This window comes from Acipenser ruthenus, chromosome 22 (genome assembly GCF_902713425.1).
Source record: "Acipenser ruthenus chromosome 22, fAciRut3.2 maternal haplotype, whole genome shotgun sequence".
Classification (NCBI taxonomy): Eukaryota; Metazoa; Chordata; class Actinopteri; order Acipenseriformes; family Acipenseridae; genus Acipenser; species Acipenser ruthenus.
In genome coordinates, this window is record NC_081210.1 from 1,717,647 (window position 1) to 1,740,224 (window position 22,578).

At 38.3% G+C, this 22,578-nt stretch overlaps 1 protein-coding gene across 1 annotated transcript in view; it reads right to left on the reverse strand.

Moving 5' to 3' along the window:
- Positions 1 to 1,419: 1,419 nt before the first annotated feature.
- Positions 1,420 to 22,578, reverse strand: part of LOC117431692 (heparan sulfate glucosamine 3-O-sulfotransferase 4) — a 52,977-nt gene continuing 31,818 nt past the window's right edge. Inside the window, exon 2 of the mRNA XM_034052930.3 lies at positions 1,420 to 4,692. Within this exon, the coding sequence (XP_033908821.2) occupies positions 4,059 to 4,692 (634 nt within the window). The 3' untranslated portion in view covers positions 1,420 to 4,058. The remainder of the gene's footprint in view (positions 4,693 to 22,578) is intronic.

The window sequence follows — 22,578 nt, forward strand, 5'->3', positions numbered from 1 at the left end:
CATCTCAAGTGATATCAGGTTTATCAATGGTACAAACTGGAAAACCATGGCCCTATTCACAAAAATTTTGTCAGAGAGGGTTAGTCTTATTTAAATATCCGTGAGGGGACTACTCCAGCTGTCGGGTGACAGCTGGATCAGAGAGGGATAGTCGTATGTTTTCATTTTTCAAAGCACTGTTTCACCTTAGAGAATGTTTACCAACACTTTTATAAAAACACATTCCTTAAAACAGTCTTTACTGTTCTGCATCTCTTAAGCTGCGGCTTTCTGCTTTTATACAATTGTGAAACAGGGTATTGTCATTTTTTTTTTACACAGTTGTAAGTCTTTTCAAAAGCAGACCCAGTTGTTGACAAAGTGATCTACGCAGGGATTAGGGAATGATAGAGAATGATAGAGAACACACACAATACTATATTAAACAGGGTCAAAAATGACATATTAGGAAAATTATGATGTCATGAAGTATCTCTTTAACATGGAATAACATGGATGCTTTCAGAAAAAAAAGAAGACGCTACTCTGCTGCTGCAAATATGTTTTATTGAACAGTGCTGCAAATTCAAAGTGCTGAATTCCACACTCTTTTGTTTGTAAATACAGAATACTAAACATGACATTGAGCATTCCAGGAAAATGACAATCAAGCAATTCTGAATTAAAAAAAAAGAATGTGGTGCCACACACTGTTCCATTTTAAACCCACAAATTCCATACATCATCAGTCTCACATACCCCAATTAAACACCATTTGCTTTTCCCTTGATGAAGGTAAATGAGCGATAGCCTCATTAGTCTTGTGTTTCAGAGATGTGGATTAACCCTTAGAGGACTTGTATTTTAGTATGCTTTGCATAAAATAATACCACCAGTAAAGGGCAAGTATGTCTAGAGAATCCGTGGGGTCAACTATGAAAATGTGCGTATTAATAAAAGAGGATTTTAAAGAAAATCTTTCCAAGACGTATATATGAAATTAAATAATTAATTACGAGGACATAATAAATATACTTTGTGTTCTATTTATTTTTTAAGTCATATATTACAATGTCAAAACTTTTTTTTTTTAAGAATTAAAAATGAGAGAATCTCGGGTCCTCGCAAAGCTATACCCAACACACTTCACCTCCTTCAGCTGGGAAGATCCTATACAGGGTTCAGTTAAAAGGCCACTCATCAGCTATATTCACACTCTAGCAACAGGGCATTGGTATTGTATTGTTTATTGAAATATCCAGAAATAATACAAAAATGATAATAAAATGATGTGAAACCATTATGATCGCTGTGACAAAGCCCTTCAAGGTATTTTGACATGAATCTAGTTTATGTGGTCAAAAATTAATTTCAGACCCTGCCTGTAAATAATGTATTGTATTATGATTTAAAAGTGATGTTTTACTGTTATTGTTGAGGTATTATTTTAAAAAGAGTGGTCTGTGGAGATGTGCTGTTATGATTTCAAAGGTATTTTGTGTTTATTTAAAACGAGTGGGTTCTTTGTATTTGTTTGGCAGCGTGGACGGGCTAAAGCCTCATCCCACTAAACCCTGTCCAGAATGTGGTCGTCCTTAGAATGAATTGGTTGTTGATTTGGAGATGGCCACATGTATAAGGAGGCTGTGTGGTCCAGTGGTTAAAGAAAAGCACATGTAACCAGGAGGTCCCCGAATCAAATCCCACCTCAGCCACTGACTCATTGTGTGACCCTGAGCAAGTCACTTAACCTCCTTGTGCTCCGTCTTTCGGGTGAGACGTTGTTGTAAGTGACTCTGCAGCTGATGCATAGTTCACACACCCTAGTCTCTCTGTGAGTTGCCTTGGATAAAGGCACCAGCTAAATAAACAAATAATAAAATATAAACCTGTGGGTGTACAGAGAGGAGATGCGAGAGAAACTAAAGTAAAAATGAAACTTAAAAAAAAGCAATTGCTACGCATGCAGGAAGCACAGTATTTGTTTGGTGTCAGAGTTCGTAATTTGACAGGTTTATATACAGGTAAATACAAAATACCTTTGAAATCATAACAGCACATCTACACAGATCATTCTCAAAATTACCTCAACAATAATAATAAACCATCACTTTTAAATTATAATACAATACATTATTTACAGACAGGGCTGGCCCAGCCCCACAATTAAGCACAGGGCTTTTCTTCCATGCCACACAGACTAATTACCCATCATCCCTCTGTACATTTTCTGTAAAAAAAAAAAAGGTAGTAAACCGTGTTGATCAATAAGCTGTCAATGGTACAAAAAGTCAAGAAGGTGCTAAGACTGCACGGGAAAGCAGTGGCTCAGGCAGGGAACTCACTTTTAAACTTAGGTCAGATCACGGAAACGTAAAGCATATTTTAGACGCTTCAAATACCAGAACAATCCATTCAGTTCTTTCGATAACAATATGTCCAATGATCGGCAAGGGAGGGATTTATATCTTGACTCAATTTGTTACATCCCTGCTGTGCGTCTCAATTCGCCTCTCCTCCCCAGACTCCAGCTGCTTATTGGCTTTGTCTAATGGGGAGGGCAGCAATATTGTACACCTGCCCATGGCTTCCCTCCGGTCAGCCTTGCCACTTATCTACAAGCTAATTTATGGGCAGAGGTACCTCGAAAGGTGAAGCCGAAGGCCAAAGAATGTAGGGTAAAAATATGTATAATGTAGTTGTCTAGTCTATGCTTTAATAATTAATCTCTTGCATGAGTTTCCTGACTGAACTATGAAGAACAAACAGGACCAAGACCACAACAAATTATTAAAAGACATACAAGCATTCTTGAAACTGATGGAAAGCACATCTTGGTAATTTATGCAACACTTAAAATAAAATAAAAACAGACCATATTAATAAACTATAGAGGATGTATAGTTTAGTAAAAACGTGTCAGGAGGCAGAACAATGTATTGGAGCATGTGACCTGTTCAGAGAAGACAAAGTCGGGGGATTTATTGTCTTGTATTCAGTCTTGGTTAATAAAACTATCAATGGGCAGATTAATTCTAAAATGATGGCGGCATATGCATTCTAAGAAGTTGCTTTCTCAGGAATATTTTGTGTGAATTTAGGGAAACCATAACAGCACACATTTATTATTATTTACTTTTGTATGCTAGTTCATTTTTTGGTGCATGGATACAATAGTAAACCAATGCATACTATGATAATAGGAGAGATGTATTATGTCCAGAACTGTTTGGCATAACAATGAAAAGACAAATAAATAAATAAATAAATATAGGATACAAAAATGGTCAGACCCATTTTTGTTATGGATTCTGAATCCTTGTGAGGCTGAACAATTTGACAGGCGGTGTTTATCAAAAAGTCAAAACGTACTAATATTCAAATAAATATTGCTTAAAAAAAACAGGACTGGGTTCAGAACAAGTAGAATTTCGTCTCACTCTATGTTGTCAGGATTTTCTCAGAACAGGCCATATTTTGCTTAGTTATTCCAGTTTGACCCAGGGCCCAAAGTTCTGTTCTTGGGGAAGTGAGGCCCAGACCTGGCTAGTCTCCAAGGCAATGGGCACTAAACCCCCAGAATGGAATTCTGCAAGAGTGGGGAAGTGGCAGGTAATTGAAACGCTGGTGATGCAGCCGTGTATATATCCTGGTTAATTTGGGCTGATTGAAAATTGTCCAAACTAATTTCTTAACACAATAATAAAAAAAAAAAAGTCGGATTTGGTACTAAACATGGGTAATAAAGCATAAACCGCGTTCAATTGATTCAAATTATGTATATATCAAACAGCTGTCTCAATACATTGTACATGATTCACTTTTATTAAGGACACTTAGCCCAAATTGTTGGTGATTTTACACCCTTTTTCAATGTATATGAAATAATGTCCCCACCTTGATCTCCTCCACCGTGTTGCTAATACCATGACAGTTCCTGAATGGCGCTTGGTACTTGAATAAAGCAGTGATTGTTGGCCTTCAAGCTCAACCTTCTTTTATAATATAGTATTGTAATTAGGTTATTGATTTGAAAAGGCTAGCGATGCATTCCTGCAATATTACATTTAAAAAGCAGTTCACCGGATTTCCTCCTGCTCCCACTGAAAGTCCTCACCAGTCATTTGGTAAAACATCATATTAAAGGGTTTGTAAAACTTCCGTAGTCTGTGAATAACATCGGGATCTATTTTGGGGTGAGTTCTACCCTTGGATTTGCCAAGGCACCTTGGAGCACTGCTGTCCTCTGGCTTCTTCAGGCAGGGAAACCCCTTGGTCTTATTGAAATAGAAGTGTTTGTCTGTTACAATCCTTTTGAGTCCTAGAAAGTCCTGCACTTTGGCCATTTCCCCTGCTGGATCAATGATGAGCCTCTCTCCGCTGACAAAAAGCATCTGCGAAAGCGGAAAATACTGCAGCCAGGTCTCCAGGTGGAGAGCATAGATCCCTATCCGAAGAGCACTCCACGATGCATCAATCAGCCCTAGTGTCCTGTTTTTAAAAGCCAGCACCTCGAAGCTGGGGATCTCTGGCTTCTTGGACAGAGTCTGTGTATAGTCGGAGATGGCTCTAGTCACTGGGTTTCTAACCACCACTATCAGTTTGGTGTCCCTCGCCATTGAGTGAATGCGCCGCGGGGCTTCGTTTGTTACGAAATAGCTCGGTGTTTTCTCCATGGTAATTTGACCTTCAAGTGTCGAAGGCATCAGGTCCCTGGAGAGACAAATACAAAAAAAAGACAAAAAGAGAGGTTACAGAAAATAATTGGTTTTAAAGCATTATTGCCCTAATGCATTTTTTGTTGTAACAGCAAACTACTAAAATGCTGGATAGAGTTAGACAATTTAGTACATGTTGCAATTCTGTAAGTTTTTTAGCTAGTATAGAAATGAGAGATGCATTGTAACTTGATCCAATACAGTAACTGTGACTCCAGCAGCAGCGCTTCAGGCTTTCAGTAACTTGCCACAAGCATCCCTGTAGCTCCATGAACTCTTGAGCTCCCTATTGGCACCATTATCCTATATTACAGTACATGATGTGAATTCCATCGCATTCATATCTGTATCTCTAATTCACTTTGGGAATAGGCACTTTTTCGTACTTTCTTTTTGTCAGAACAAATTAAAACGAATTAGGAGATTAATTAGGACCTTCCTGTTTGGGCATTTGCATTTGAAACAATGTAACAAGAAAAAAAGGGGTCTCTGAAGCACCAGAAATGCAGTATGTACAGTTTTAAATACATCTTCTTTGGGACCAGCAATGGAATCCAGCATTTCAGTGGCATGTAAATGCAAATTATATTTACTGATTGCAAATGAGCGACATTCTTTCTTCAGTTCTCTCTCAAAAGCAAGCCTACATTTCCCTTGACACATGGTGTCTGCCAAATGTAACATATGCCACACAGCTTCTGTTTGTCTGTGCAACAGCTCATTCATACCATCGTCTACTGTGTGGGAATTCATACAGGATTTAAACGCAATTCTCCAAGCTATTAAATAGCCTTGAGAATCCAGCCCAGTGGGGTTTATTGAATCAATCTGAACAGTGATAGATCAAAATACTTATTTTAAAGACAAAGAAATACACTTAGAGCCTCACACACATCGGTGGTCTTCTCAAAGTGCCCTTCTTTGAGAGCTTTAAACAGCAGCAGTATTTTGATCAATTGAATATACCCAGATGATGTCTGTACTGAGACCATTGAAGCCAAAAGGTCCAAGGAGACCAGTGACAGCAGGTCCAGCAAGTAACACCTAGGAAACAAATGATTGTAGGACCTACAAGGTGTAATACAGATGAGCCTGGTGTTTTGTTCTTGGTTTATGGATTGCAGAACGGTGGGAATCTAACAAGCAGTGAAAGCACACTTTAGGCAAGGTCAGCTAAGAAAAGCGTCCGTCAGGTGTTTAATGCGACGCCTTCGAAAATCGAAATGCATTACATTTCTACAAAAACGTCAATACGTTTTATTGAAATTGTCAAGAAAAGGAAACGTTATTTAAAAAAAAAAATTGGCTTGAATCGATATTTAGTTTCTGCTATTTAAATGCCTTCTCAGCCTTGTGGATTGTGCTTCAGTGGCCCCACGTTGGAAAGCTGGTGAGTTCAGACAACCAGGATTTTCCACTTTCCCTAATTTAAATTACGTATCCAAGTTTAAGGGACATGCAATATGAAAATGAATATGAAACGGCTCTAGTTACAGGAAGAGTGATCATTTCTAGTTATTTAGTCTGGTGTAAAACTAGTAGTGTAAGGGTGGTTTAATTACATTGTTCTCACCCGTAAAGGTTCTCTCACACCCTATAAATAGCCACACTCACAACCCACAACACAGGACCAGAAAGCCAAACTCGCACAGTATTTTGTCCACATTTTTTGAATGACGTTACTTGGAATCTTAAAAGAGGAGCACTGTACTCTGAGTTGGCCTCTGCAGCAGTTAAATACACTGCACAATAACGCATCTCACCATCTTCTGTTGTTAGTTTAATTAGGTCTTCTCGCTCTGTCACCTCTTCCTACTATACAGTGCACCGTACTGCACAAAAACATTTGTGCAAATTTCCACTACTTTATTTATTTAATGCGACAGAAAACATATATATATATTTTTGCATGATACTTTGGAAGTTTTTAGGTTTTTATTTTTATTTTTTCAGGGCAGGCATATTAACTGTTAAAAAGGCAATGACAAGCAGAATTAATTTGCAGTTGATTGATTCTGTTTATTCATATCACAATTTTTCACAAGATCCAATTGCTCTGGGCCATCCGTTTGACAGGGTAAATCATTTTTGCATAAATATTGGTTGGGAAATAAAAAAAAAACTGCCTCTCCTCCTCCTTGGCTTCTTTACAGTAGGTTTTTGAACACTCACCCATCTGAACAATTTTACCTTTTATTTATTTTATGGGGTATTTCACACTAGGGTGGAGCTACTATACGCTAAAGGGGAATTGTGAGTTTTTAACCACATGTATTAATTCACATTGGACTGGGTACTGCCCAAGCAAAGCATCATCATCAGTCTTATATGAAAAAAGGAAAAGGTCTCACCGCTAAAGCAATTGCCACTATACACACCCAAGCACTTAACACCAGTGCATCCATGGCTTAAACAATGCCATATATTAATCGTCAGAAGCAGTATTTCAGAGGCAAAATAGTAGAATATTTATAGATGGAAATTAAGTAGCTCTGGTGCAGTTGAGCAGAACAGATTAATATGACAGGGCAGACTGAAAATATTTTGTAATATGGAAGTACAGCTAAATGCACTCCCACAGCCACCCGGGAGCCTACAACACTGTCCATGCATGAATGTGCCAAAATATTTCTGCAAAGCACGTAATAATTCCAGCACTCTTGAAACATTCGTTAGTTAAATATATGGATGCACACTAGCCAACTAAATGACCTGCAGCCCTATTAGTACCTGCATTAAATGCAAGGTCATTGCGAAACCTCCATTAGTCATACATTGAATACACAACATGTACCCATTTGTAACGATTGGCTTGGATCAATACTGCTAAATACCACAAAGACAAACTATCAATTTGTTTCATAACGTCTTAATGGTGGGACATATATTTAGATAATGGTGACTAATAGTGGACATATTCAACGGTAAGGTACTTTTATAGAAATATCTTTTTTATATATCTGAAGTTTCCTTGTTTTTTTTGGTTGTTGTCAATTACGCAGGAATAACAAACAGTTATTCCTGCGTAATTGACTCAGCCACTGTCATCCTGGAGGGTCATTCCACTGCAGCTAATAGGTTTAATTGAATTATAAGGTATTTCAGAACCTGTCCAGGGGATAAAAAACAGTCCAATTTATTAATTGCAAAAGTGGTTAGAATGAAGACCTGAACGTGTATTGCTGGTATTGCATATAGAATATGAATTCTAAAGAAATCAATGCCTATTATACCCAACACCCTCAAAAGCACAGACCAGTTGATATTCTGCTTTGAGTTTGAAGTTGTGGTACAAGATGTAACTGATTTAACTGCCTTGATCACGAGTGGCAATCTCGGGACAACTGAGTGCCATTTAACAGAAAGATGACATGGAATAACGCTGTATAATTCACTGGTGTTTCCTCCCCACACATTGTTTTTAAAACAGGAACATGAAACTGATTTAAGCATGATCCCATGTGTATTAAAACATCTACTTTCCTGTAAACGCGATAAACTGTGACATTAACTGCCACCAAGAACATCATTAGTAGATAGACGTGGTTGGAAGTGAGTAATTAGCTTCTCATGCAGTTTTTACATTTCTTCTATGAAAGACTGAAACTGTGATCCTGTGTGAGTGAGCGCTGAAGCGTGATATGAAAGATGTGGTGTGCCCTTATTATACCTGTAATAGAAGCATGTTGTTGCTGACTGTACTGTACCAATACACAGTAATGAAGACCAGCTGTCTCTTGTGTGGGAGTGGGTCAAGGTACCCGTAGGTAACTGTAAAGCAGAGCTCACAGATAAAGTATTCATGGAATCCATTAGGGAACTGTATGCTCGAGCACATTCTGCAGAACCCATCCCACAATTGCAATTGTTTCAATCAGCAAGGCCATAAAGTATAACATGCTGATAAATATGCACCTTCTCATCTCCTGCTGTAAAGCCCCTAAGCATCTAAGACCGTTATTCACTGCACTGACCTACAGGGAGAAGTAACTCGCATGGAGCCAATAAGCTAGCACATCTCAAAATCAGATACAGTGATCTCCATGTATCTTTATTTACACATCAAAGAAACGGAAATATTGAAAACAGTGAATGAATGAAGAGCACTGTTATAGTAAAATATACTACATGTACAATTCAATGTGAAAATGCTCAAACCATGAGTTCAGTAAATTAGTGGGGAGCACTATTGTGACAGGACGGAAGCCCTGCTAGTCTAAACAGTGTGAGTGTTTTTATTTGTTTGGCAGGGATGGGGTTAATTCCATCCCTGCTGAATACACATGTGGAATGTGACAGAGTCTTAATTGAATAAGACCCACCCACATGGTATAAAAGGGAAGAAATCCTTTGTTTGGTGGTGGGAGGTTTGTGGGTATGTGTACTGGGAGGTTTGTGAGTGTGTACTGGGAGGTTTGTGGGTATGTGTACTGGGAGGTTTGTGAGTGTGTGTACTGGGAGGTTTGTGAGTGTGTGTACTGGGAGGTTTGTGAGTGTGTACTGGGAGGTTTGTGGGTATGTGTACTGGGAGGTTTGTGAGTGTGTGTACTGGGAGGTTTGTGAGTGTGTGTACTGGGAGGTTTGTGGGTATGTGTACTGGGAGGTTTGTGAGTGTGTACTGGGAGGTTTGTGGGTATGTGTACTGGGAGGTTTGTGGGTATGTGTACTGGGAGGTTTGTGAGTGTGTGCTGGGAGGTTTGCGGGTATGTGTACTGGGAGGTTTGTGAGTATGTGAAGGCCAATGCCCACCCTAAGCAGTAGTGTTTTTGTTTAAACTTGTTTGTTTTTTCTTTGAATAAACATGTGCTTCAGTGCTTTGACTGCAGCCTTCTGTGTCTGTCTTCCTCCTGCCGGTAACCAGCCTTGCAAGTGACGCAATCCTTTCACAACTGTCTACAGATTGCTGGAGCCCACATCCAGCCTTACCTCCCTGTGATCTTATCTCACCGCTAAAGTAATTGCCACATATATATATATATATATATACACTGGTAGACTGATTTTGTTTCGGATGGGATTAACTTTTTTTTTTTTTTTTTTTTTTTTTTTTTACATATTATTAAACGCTTTCAGGCTTTTCAGCCAGATACCCGATGTTCCCTCTTCCTTTTACATTCTGGCTGTGTTGAATGAAAACTCTATCTTTGGAGGCTTATTAGTCATGGCTTAGCAAACATGCTTTTATTTGCCAAGGCAGGTTTGATGTGAGGTGAACATGCAGCCCTCTGATTTGAATGTCTAAACGGTCTATTAATCACACAACTTTTTTTTTTTTTTTTTTAATGTTTGCTATATTATAGGTCATAACCAATCTTTTAACATTAACATGCTAATTGGTCCACTAAAAACTTAGCAAATCCACATCGTTCATTTTATTTTCACTTCGTTTCACTGTGAAAATTAAATCTTGTTCTGGCTTTAGTATTTGGGTTAGGTTTGCAACTGTACACCTTTTTGTCTTTAACATTGAACAATACTGATTGGATGTTTGAAACATCATACTTACTACCAGCTGTGGGTGTACCATTTATGAATAAACATACAGTTTTAAAATCCTTAGTGGGAAAAATAAATCTTTGCCTTGTAACCCTTTATGTAGATTTGCTTTAACCCAGTGCTATTTATAAGCATGAAATGCTTCATGAATTGAAAACACCCAAACAAGCTTGATTTCCATAACAATTACAATGTCAGAAATGTGCTGATTAAATTAAACCAAAAGCCTACAACATAACCTCTGAACAACACATTCAACGTTTATGTAGGTGAATTAAAATAGAGTGTATGTAATTGGTTCTGATATGAGGAAAACATACATTTACAAAGATAGAATATTGCAATGTGAAGCCAAGGCTTTTACAGCAAGCATTAACCAGGGTACAACCCCAGTCCTCGCTATTCTTTTACACCTCAAAAACTCTGTAAATTACCAGCTATGTGTAACAAGGCGGAGGTTGGGCACGACCCACAATGTAGAAGAGCCAGGCTCACTGCATCCGTGGTTTTAGAGCTTTTAACATCCTCTCATCTCACCGACAGGGACCAGGACAGAATCCGTAACATCAATGCATCCTGCAACACTGCCCACTACATATGCCATGCACAAAGATAGAAAGACATGGGATCAGGTAGGTGAAGAAACTTCAGGCTGATGGAAGTACAGGGCTGGAATAAAGGGGATCCTAATGAGACGGTGAAAAAGAGAAGACCCATAGGAGAAGCCAATACTCCTGGTTAATTAACAATGAGTGTTAACATCACATCAGTGAGTGATACTGAATGTCTCAAACACACAGCTTTGTAGCGGTTCATTGTTAATTAACTATGTGATGTGCACATATGGGTATTTGTTTTATTACATCACTGTGTTCCCCACGGCTTGTTCTGCTTCAGTGCCAGAATTCAGCACTCTAGACGGGCTAGCTGTGCACACCGTGCCGCTGCTCTCGTGAGACACGTTGCTCATGTTGCTGGGCTGAGCACCAACTGTTTTGTGTTGTTTCTTCTGTTTCTTTTCTTTGAGAAAACAGTATTTTTAATGATTTCGTTGCATACAATCGGCATGCTCTGCAACAGTAATTGCTTGAGCTTTCATCTACGACCTTTTTAGAAACTCACTCACCCAGGCAATTGGACTACATAAATGTTGAATGTGTTTTTAAGAGGTTATGTTGTTTGTCGCCCTGGATAAGGGCGTCTGCTAATAAATAAATAAACTAATAAATAAATAAATAAATAAATAAATAAATAATAGAACAGTGGCAGCAAAGGCTGAAATAAGTCATTCGAACAAAATGTATCAGCAGCAGGCATCCGTTTCAATTCCCCCTTTGAGCTAGTTCAAACATGACATTTTACCAGAAATAGATTAGCTGTAGTGTGTTGTGTGTTTTTAACTGTTTCAATAAATCAACATACAGGACTAAAACGTAACTCTCATTAAAATAAACTGGTACTCTTCAACTGGAAGCATATGTATTTAAGTATTTACTATTTACTTTTTCTATATAATCTAATAGAATTTATGGTTTGATGAAAATAATACCATATTTTTTCTGTGAAACGAATTGCAAGCCCACTTCACTGAAGGAATCAGCGTCTGTCGTCATTTTGGATGACTTTGGCCATGCTATCTAAGCCTCCTCTAAACTGCATTTTCTGGGCAACAGATACAGTGGTAGTCTGGATACAGAATACAAGAGAGAGATATTCATAAAAAAAAAAAAAAATCTGTTGATACCAACAGCAAATCCAAAAGGTTTCAACATAGCTTTAGGCTCGTAAAACGGGATAAAGATGAATGCATCCTGATTTTTTAAATTTGTTATTGTTTTATTTTAGGCCATCTGGCTGCTACAGAAGAGGCAGCTATGGATGTTCTAATCATGTGCAGAAGGTATAAGCTGCTCCATTAAGGACTAAGCTGAGCTAGCTATGGAATCTGTCTTAATCCTAATAGGGTGCTTTAGCAAGCAGACCTAGGGACTACTTTCCAGCCACTCCGCAATTGAAATAAATCTAGACGCTATACCTGGTTTGTCTCGTTATATGCACAAGTTTGGTCTCCTTTTTTGTATACCTTTAGTGCCGGCTGCCTGTTTTTTTGCACTGAGAATGTTAAAAAGTGTTTTAATGTACTATAATTGGGGGTGTATTTCTTTCCACAAAAGGACCTACATTCAGAGTCAAGGAGATACACAGTAATTGTTTACTGCGCTCAGCTCATGTTTAGGGACGCACTTTAGGTCAGCATCCAACAGCTACTTAAATTATAAACACAGTGTCCCTTCCAGACCTTGTATTACCTGTTTAATCAGTAGATTTGTAAAGGATCTATAATGTGCAGGACAAGCCCAACACAACACTGTAAGCCTGTGTTAGAGTCTATAATGTCTCACCTGAGCCTTAGCCTTGCCATCAATTCTTCACCGAGGAGGCAGTATGAGTGTGTGGGGAGAGGGCACTAAATATCAAGCTTGTAGTCAACAAAAGGGAAATTAAAGACAATACATGAGTGTATTAATACAAAATATTATGTCGTTCCTGCAAACCTGTGCACAGATTCTTTCTACCCTGATCTGACCCATAGAAGAGGCAAGAAGTAGTTTTTTTTAAAGCCTTTTTTTTTCCCCCTTTAATGTCTGAACGGTTGGAGAAAATTCATCTGAAGAGATCAGAAACTGGAAAGCATGAAGAGGTGTGGGAATAAGACCCAAGGTCCAGGGAGAGAGAACAACAAGGTTAACAGTTCTGTCAAAAGCACTGCCCTGGAGAAAAATGGATTCTGCAAACAAAGAATTTCAAAAGGTTGTGGTCTGTCAGTTCTTTAAATGACTTTCTTCATCACTGGGAAGGTTGACTGAACAGAATCTTTTTTTAATCATTTTTCCATTTTGTCATTGCCAATGTTTGATGTCATTGATTACAAAATTACAACTTTTTGTTGCCATTTGGTGACCTGAACAGCATGTTGAATATGTAAATAATATTGCATATAGTATATATTTTAACAATAAATTGAATCCTCAGTGCTATTCTGTTGAGCTGGCCAAGAGAAACTTACCTGAAGCCACTTTTGAATACAAGGGCAAAACTTTATTTTAAATTATTATTTTAAAATCTAATAATCATATTTAAAAAAAAAACAAATTAGTATTTAATTAGTATTTAATGGGTCGAAATGTGACTTCCTAGCCCAGTTTCTGACCTTCATGTATGTCTGGGCAAGCACATTGCCAATAGCGGTGTTAGATGACATTTTGACAAGCTTTCACTTCCCCAGTCTACCCATTAACCCCCCTAAGGGGGAATGCTTTTGGGTGTACAAATATGCCATAAATACACTTAGCAAATGCTGGATAATGTATTACAGATATGCAGATTAAACTTGTTTAATCCTTACAGCTAAACGAGAGCTTAATAATAAGTGGCACAGTCAGCCTCCATGGGATCAAATGCAAAACAGCCTGGCTATGTGATCAAGCATGATTAGTCTGTTCCAGTGCTTTCACCTCGTACCTCTCGGATCCAGCAGACACGAAGGCATGAGATAGGAGGAAGAACCCCCCAACAAATCAGAAAAAAATCACTTCTAACACTCTTACAGTGCTGCTATTTTGCATATGCATTCCCTTTGTTTTAAGGTACTGTGCAATAAAAATTCTAGACGTAAATATGAAAAACAATACACTCAACTCTCAAATGAGCAGAAAAAGAACCTTGTGAAACCCTGGGTTTTTTCTCTTGGTTTGAAACACAGAATATTCTATTTTTTGTCGGCACTATACAATTATAGTAGAGAAGAAGAAGAAGAAGAAGAAGAAGAAGAAGAAGAAGAAGAAGAAGAAAGCCAGTTTCATTTTGGAGCCGCTGGTAGGAGATAAACGAGTGTACAGCCAGCTGCACTGTACACATAAACAGGAAGATAAGAATGAGATATTTTTTTCTTTCATGCGTCAGTCTTCTTTATCTTTCCCCATCACTGTAACTGGGATTTTCAAAACTGCTGCTGCTTTTGCTCCGTTGTAGTTAAAGCACAAGGCTAGCTATCCAGGTAGCATATTCTTGCTTGGCACCTGAAGGCTCACAGTTTACAGGCATATGCCAAGCTTGGCAGACAAGGCATGCGGCCGAACAGGCTCAAAGTCTGCTGGAAATTCTAGCAGTAAAAAGTATGTACACATTAGCAGTGTTTGCTTGCATTACAGATTGCAAATATACAGCCCTGTTAAAATAAATAAATAAATAAATAAATAAATAAATAAATAAACAAACAAACATTTCATGGAGAATAAGCAGTCTTAATAGGTCTGACCACACAAAAAAAAGTCACATTTGGTACCTGGATGAGTCCCGCTTTTAATTGATGCTGTGACTCTTACAAAAGAAACAGTGAGTAAGTAAACACGATTTTTATTAAATATTACACACCTGTAAATAAGTTAAAAATATGTTACTGTAAAATTGTGCTTTGCCAAGGGTGACCATGGATTGATCTCAAACAGACAGACCTGACCCTACACAGCAGTTCCTAGTCTTGCGTTTTTACCTTCCTGTTTCTAATTCGTGGCTGCTGATGTCTCCACGTAGCAATCCACATGGAATTCTTTTTCATCCAACTTCAATTACAACTTGTGATGAATCCACACTGCAGACTGCAGACTCATTCGACTTTGCTAAACAGATGTTATTTCAACAAGGGGACTCTTAATCCAAGGGGAGGGGTTAACCTAGTTGCAGGACCTACTTTCAACATCCCTGGGCCTTGAGCCCCTGCCATACCACATTGGACCCTGCAGCTCCCCGTAGCACACTTAGAAGACAGACTGTGCCGTGCCAGCACAGGACTGTCTTAACTGCAAAAGGATATCGTGCAATTGAATCCTGTATCTTTAAATGCTTCCTGATGTACTCTAAGGCAACAAGTTGATGTCTCTCCCCTCTCCCCCGTTTGCCCTGCAAATATGGGTTACCTAGCAGCGCCAGTAAACATGACAGATATTTAGCTTATCCATTAGGGAACATGAACTTCACACAATTTTGAGTTTTTACAGCTAGCGGAGTGAAAAACACTCTATTTTTCATGAGACACTGTATGTTAAAGTAAAGCAAAGTTTCTTTGTTAGACTATGCCTGTCAGCCCCTGGGTGAGGGCTTGTTTTAGCTTTTAGAGCAACACTTGTCTTACTCTGAGCTGTGATTCTGAGCAACAGCCCTCCAGGTCTCATCAGTCCTGAAATTCAACTCCATCAACAGCCGCGAATAAGTCAATGTGACAAAATAAACGATCTCCCTGTACTGTATCTCTGACACACACAGGGCTTTTTACACATCCGCTGAACACACGTCTTCATTTTAAATCAACATCATTCTTTTATAATCATACAAATAGCATGCAAGGTTCAGAACTACATACAGGGTGGCATAGGTTTTTTTTATCACAGTGCACAATATACTTCTCACATGCCATTCCTGCTTTTTTAATATATTTGTTGTATTGTAAGGACAGTAATTGAATTTAATGTCTGCCAATGAGTGCATTAATACCAATACCAATGAATTACTTATTGGAGTGATGGAAGCTGTAGTACAGCCCTTTCGCACATACAAACACAGAAAAATTAACTGCTTTAGGCTACCCACATGTAAATTCCACAAAACAAATGTTTTTGGAGCTCCTTGGTACACGGTTCCATTATACATTTGATTTTATTTTTGGTCACACTACTATTTGCTCAGACAGGCAATGGGACCGTGGAACCAATTTCTGTCATTTTTATTTGTATTATTTTTTTTTCCCTCGCATTAGTTTCGTGGCTTGAGTTTCATTGTCAAATCATTGCTGGAATTTAAAAAAGAATGGCATTTCCAATGGCCTTGTGGGAAAGATGAGACTGTTACATCAATGCATGAATAAATATTTGATGGGTGTTTTAAGCCATTTGTGGCACATAGACCCACCGCTTGTTCTTGTGCAGAAGTCTCAAACAGAGAGGCAGCGCAGAGCTAGGCTGTAGCCTGGCTGCTGAAGTTATGTCTCTGTTAATGTTTATTATCATTCGTCATCGCAAACTTAAATCCAAACTGTCTTCTATAGACACAGATCAAACCGTAGAAACAGAAGAGCAGATATTGCTTCCCAGCGCATCCAGTTGCATACACTTCGGCATATTCCCTAGCATGGATTGACAAAGGTTAGATATATTTACTGCTGTTTAAAACAAAATAATTTAGAAATGATTACATAACGATAAAAACAATCAGCGCTAGAATATCTGGTAATACGAATGAATGATTTATTTAATTTTTTTTACTGTCTGACATGAATAACGAACCCCATCGTGAGAATCATTAGGTTTCTGGAAGTTTCTACTTTAGGTTAATAAGAAAGCTAGACATGTAAAAGCTGGATTGAAAAGCATATACACACTGTGGATTGCAGAGCTATAGAAAATGATAAATATAGTTAACCTCAGGGGGGTGGATCTGTGCAAGTAGTTTCTTTAATTACATGATTTCAAATAAAATATTTTAATTATGTTCATGTAGTTTGTTTGTTTGTTTGTTTTAATTATGTCTCAATTTTTAAATTGTAGGTGATGCAAAACTTTTGGCCATAGCTGTATATGTAGCACCGTATAGCATTCTAGCCAAGAACTACCAAAACCACCTGAAATGCATAGTCTTGAATAAACAAATATACACCCTTCTTCAAAACAGTCTTAATTTAGCCTCAGTTCAGCTCATCGCATGTGAGAGGGATTTGGGTTTGCGACATCTATTCAATTGCAAAAACCTCATGCTGTTGCTTCATTTAAATTTCAATTATCATATTGTTGTGGACCACTGCAAGTTGCATAATTTACTATATTTAATAATACCAAAGCTTCACTGTATGTCAGTACACCAGCCTTAGAAGTATGCATTTCAGATATTTACCACTACAGCTATGTCTTCCTTCCCTGCCTTGTAAGTGATGTTCTCTTAGCTTAATTGTGCTGTTTAATCAAGCCATATGTCAATACATTTTGTGCTAAACTTTCCTTATTGCTTATTGATGCATTCATGTAAATTACTATCAACATTAAAAGCTATTAACAAACACATTATGTAAAATCTAAAACCTCTAAAATCTGAAACTTAATTACAGACCACAAACATCGATGTGATGGTAATTCAATCTGCTTCTTAAATATTAGTTTTTATTTATGAACAAGCCCAGATAGAAGTTTTCTAAAATAACTGACAGGTGTCTTTTCAGAACTTTAATTTTATTGAAAGGTGTTGTTGTTTATTGTCGTGGTGTTGTATCCAGCTAAGAAGATTAATTACAGTCTGCACTGATGGGAAAAACAGATTATGCTTTAAAAAACACAAGCCTTAGTTTCAGCATGTTTATACCTGCATCCCATTGTCTCTAAATGCAATGCCTGAAATGGGCAAGGGAATTCAAGAGTTATGAGGTCATTACAATCTGCTAGAAAGGACCTCACTAATGTTAGCCATCGTGGCCCATCTCTGCAGTTGGCTTTGTTGTCTGTCAAGGAGAACTATCTTATTTCTACACTGATTTGTAGATTGTCAAATGTATTTTAAAAATAAACCCCTCCATTCCCCCTTTTAATGCTTCTTTTCATTCACTCAGAGACCCAATGTGAACCCAACGTATGCTGGCCTTGCAGCCTGGTCAAGTTCCTGGATGATTCAATGTCTATGTGCAGGAGCACAATTGTAGTCATTAAGAAAGAAAACCCACTGTCCTTCAGCAGCTTTGAAAAACATTACTGTCGAACAATAAGACGCATTTACAGCCGGGCGCTTGGACTTTCTCCGATTATTAATTTAGCAGCTAAAAAGAGATTGGCATCTCTGGAGACTGAAGGACAGCATTCAAATATAATTAAGGATGAACATGCGTAGGCATCGACTCAGGCTCTGCCACACAGCACTCCACCCCCCAGCCCTAGTCTACTCTACCCTGATCTGGCAGGACCACCCTCTATCGGGGTGAGAGGGCAATTTATCATGCATCGCAACTCAATAAAATACCTCTTTCAGCCACCTATGGAGTTGGATTCTTGCTGTGAGTTCATATTTTCACTTGACTGGAGTTTTCCTGGACCAGATCTCCCAATGGGACCGCTACCCAGCAACCATGTGAGAATCATTTCCTCATCGCTTGGTTTGGCCTGGATTTGAACCGGGAATAATAGGAAAGATATCCTGGATGCTCCCTACGGAAATAACCCCTCCCGTTATGCGGTAATAGCACAAACTTTAAGTGTATGATGGACTCATCAGGTTTTTCAGAAAGAGTGTTTCATTCCATCCTGAAGTAGCCCCATGAAATCAATAAAGTGTATTAGAAGACCTGTTAGCTGTATCCTAGCTGTCAGTGTCATTGCCAACACAGGACAATGAGCTCACAGCTGCAGAAGTTCTCATCTTTCATTGAACAGTTTAAAAAGGAAAACTGTCAAGTATTATCTATAACAGCTAAATGTACAAAGGATGCCCAATTACATCCTGCAACTGAAGATCACTATACTCCAAACAAACAGACTGCATGAAACTAATATACACTACTAATAAGCCATATAAGTCATAATATAAGCTAATATTTTGCTATAGGAACACCTTCTTATTTTTTCTTTTTAACTACAGTTTTAAACACAGTCTGAGACTCTGTCAGCTGGGCAGGTGTTTTTTTGGATAGAAATATCAATTTCCAGTAACTTCCTGTTCACCAAACCCTTGCAATGTGATATGATATCCCTGTGCTTGTGTTATCCTGGAAACTGACAACTGAATACACAGATCCAAGCCAAACTGAACTTTTGTTCTATGAAGCTATAGCCAATAGTTAGAACACAATCCTGACACTTTAAACATTCAACTCCCTTGTGCTGCATTCATAAAAAAAGATATAAAGGAAATGCCATAAGCCATTCTGTGTACAGGTGAGCACTGTAAACTGTTACCCTAGATCCAGAACTCTAAAATGCTGGTAGGATCTAAAACCTGCAGAATATCGTTTGGTAATGTATCTTTAAAAGCAAAGCAAACACTGAGAAATGTATTCTTGTACAGCCTACAGTGCATCATGGGATGAGAGTGACCTCATTGATTTGTTTTCATCATCATAACCTTACTGCAATGTTTTCTTTGCCTAATGTCTGTCGTGAATGATTGCTGTATGCTCTGAAACACAGGCATTTCTGGCAAAAAAAAAAACAAAAACCAAAAACAGTACTGCTGTTATCAAGAGAACCACAAGTGTTTATGGTTGTTGTTTTTTTATTTTCTTCTGGCGGACCTTTCATTTGCTATGCAGGAGAAAACAAACAGCTGCCAGTCAGTACAGCAAAATCACTAATATTGGACTACCTTAGATACAGAAGGCAGCTCCAAGATTACTGTTACCCAGGGTCTGTGAAACCAGCCGTCACGCCTAAATCACCATACCATCTATCAATAAGACAACGTAGACAAGAACTAATGATTTCATCCTATTTGTCGGTCTCTGACGTGGAGACCTGTTTGAAGTGGGGAGGATTTCTCAGTTAGTTGCATTTAGGGAAACTGCTGTTTTTCAAAGTTCCATCAAGTTCTGTTTGCTTGGTGGTGGGTCGATTTCATTCGAGGTCTAAATTCCCCAATCTATAGAAACAGACACAGGAAATATATCCTGTACAAATAGGTTGAAATGATCTTATTTGTACAGTTATATAGCTCTGAATGCCATTAAAGTGCTACCAGCCTTTTCTTGCGTTTTTATAAAAATTCAATAGAACAATGTATTCCTTTTGCTTCAAGCCCTATTGTTTTTTTTTTAAAAAAAAGCACCGGTAAATATTATTATTATTATTATTATTTATTTCTTAGCAGACGCCCTTATCCAGGGCGACTTACAATTGTTACAAGATATCACATTATACATTATTTCACATTATTTATTTTTTTTTACATACAACTACCCATTTATACAGTTGGGTTTTTACTGGAGCAATCTAGGTAAAGTACCTTGCCCAAGGGTACAACAGCAGCGTCCCCCACTGGGGATTGAACCCACAACCCTCTGGTCAAGAGTCCAGAGCCCTAACCACTACTCCACACTGCTGCCCTATATGTAATATCATGAAGCTTGGATCGTTGCATGTATAGCACATAACAAAAAAGCTGCATTTGAAGAAAAAGAAGAACAGGAGGTTGTTCACCCTTTGGTAATACAGAATATACTGTGCTGTGCTTTGTTTTATAAAACATCACAGGGAAGATGACAGGAACGTTATGAACCCTGAAGACCCAACCAAACCTGCTCAATGTAAAGGAAGTGAAGTAATGAAGCAAGCAATGGAACATGAAAAGAGCTTCAGGCAACGATCTGCAGTAGCTAATGACCTACAGGGGTCTAGAACACTAGCGTACATCCTGTTGAACCCCTTCGTCTCCGGAGTGATCTGTATTCAATAGTTCAATAGGGGCTTGGCACATTTAATACCCATGCATACTACCACTATGATGCAAGAGGCTGCCTTGCAATCAATAAATCCACATATCCAGATGGATATAATGATAGCCAACAGCTACAGGTGCTAAAATAACATGCACTTTTGGAATGTGGATCACAGAACATTTCTTTCAGCAGTCCACTCTAAATGTTACAGAAACTAATGCATGGCTATCAGATATGACTAGCATAGCTTATGAATCTCTTCAGCTTTAGATATTACTAAAAGTCTTCAGGGAGATGACCTGTATTTAATTGCATGCTTTGTATCACAACTTTGGTTTAATGGTAGTGGTATTTCTATCACTTAGCACCCTTGCATTTCTCAACTGAGGGGTTTAGCCACTGTAGATTTTTGTATTTCAAGCGCAACACACTTTTATATAAGTAAAAAGAAGGCATCACAAAAACCTGTTACATATAAGAATGGACTGCTGTTCAAAATGTAGAACTCTCTGTTAATGTAATTATGCTATGAATCGATATATCAGCAAGGTATTCCAGTGCTTAAGAAATTAGTTAAGATGGATCGGCTAAACAATTTGGAAGATGTGGGTGTGATGGGCCAGCCTGCACCATATCTTGGTCAGCCAGGTACCAATCTGCATGTGTTTTGGGAATGCTCCCCAGTGGAAAATTGTTGCTCCTCAGATGTCATTCATTCTGTCTTACCCGTTCCGTTGATTGTGTGTGATGATTCTAGGTTAGAGATGCCAATCTCCACTCAATCTCATGAGGTGACTCTGTCCTCCTGGTTGGCTCCAGAGCCCCCATCGGTCGGATCATGGCTTTACTATTTCAGAGATATTGTTTATCCAGAGTGAACCACTGCGAAGATCAATAGATCTGCTCCTGAGACGATAACAGCCTGGACAACTGCTGATGTTATGTAACGCAACCTCATGTATGTCATGTTGAACTGGATTTTGTGTGCAATGTTTAGATATATATGTAAAAGAAAGGAAAGGACAGCTGGACATCTCAATTAGCCCTTCTGAGGCCCATCCTCACCTACATATGAAAGTGGAAAACCTAAAGGGTGCATATTTGGCAAGCCTGCAAATGTTCAGTAGATGCAGTATAATGACGTTCATGCTACAGGAGTTGTGCTCATGAAAGAGAGGGAGGGATTGTAATGAAAGGCTCTGCTGGAGAAGTGCAGACTTTGAGGCAGTTAATAATATATATATATATATATATATATATATATATATATATATATATATATATCCTGTTTCTTAATATATTATCTGCCTCAGAGCTGGTGCTGTCTGCAGCAGCTTGCCACAGCAAACTTCCATCTCTTGTACTTGGTAACCAAGGTAACCATGAAGGAGTGACATCAGAGCATCAACTGCATAAAGAATAGGTGGGGGAAAACACTGAGAAAATTGGGGAGTAACTCAATCAAGAGGGTCCACGTGCGACCAGAAAACTACAGGCAATAAATCACCTTACAGTAAATGAAACATAATTTCTTTACTTAGCATTTTTTATACTGTGGTTGCTTCGAAAAAAATAAAAAAAGGCATGCTGGGATGAGTTATGATACCATCTGAAATGTGTTTCATAGGATATAGCCTAATAAACCAAGGTACAAAGACAGGTACAATGTAGTCATTTTTATATCTCCTTGTTTACTGTTTAGTTTCTCAAACCTGTCTATCCAAGAGACTTGACCTTTAACCACTGTTTTAATGTGGCATAGTGGGAAGCCCATTGTAAAGAGTTCATTAACAGTATTTGTAAATGCTACTACAGTAATAGCTTGCTCTATAATGTATTGTTTATAACATGCTTTACACAATCTAGTAAGTACCTATAAAGTACTGTTGTAGTATGCCTTAATCTCACAGCACAACGATCCCAACT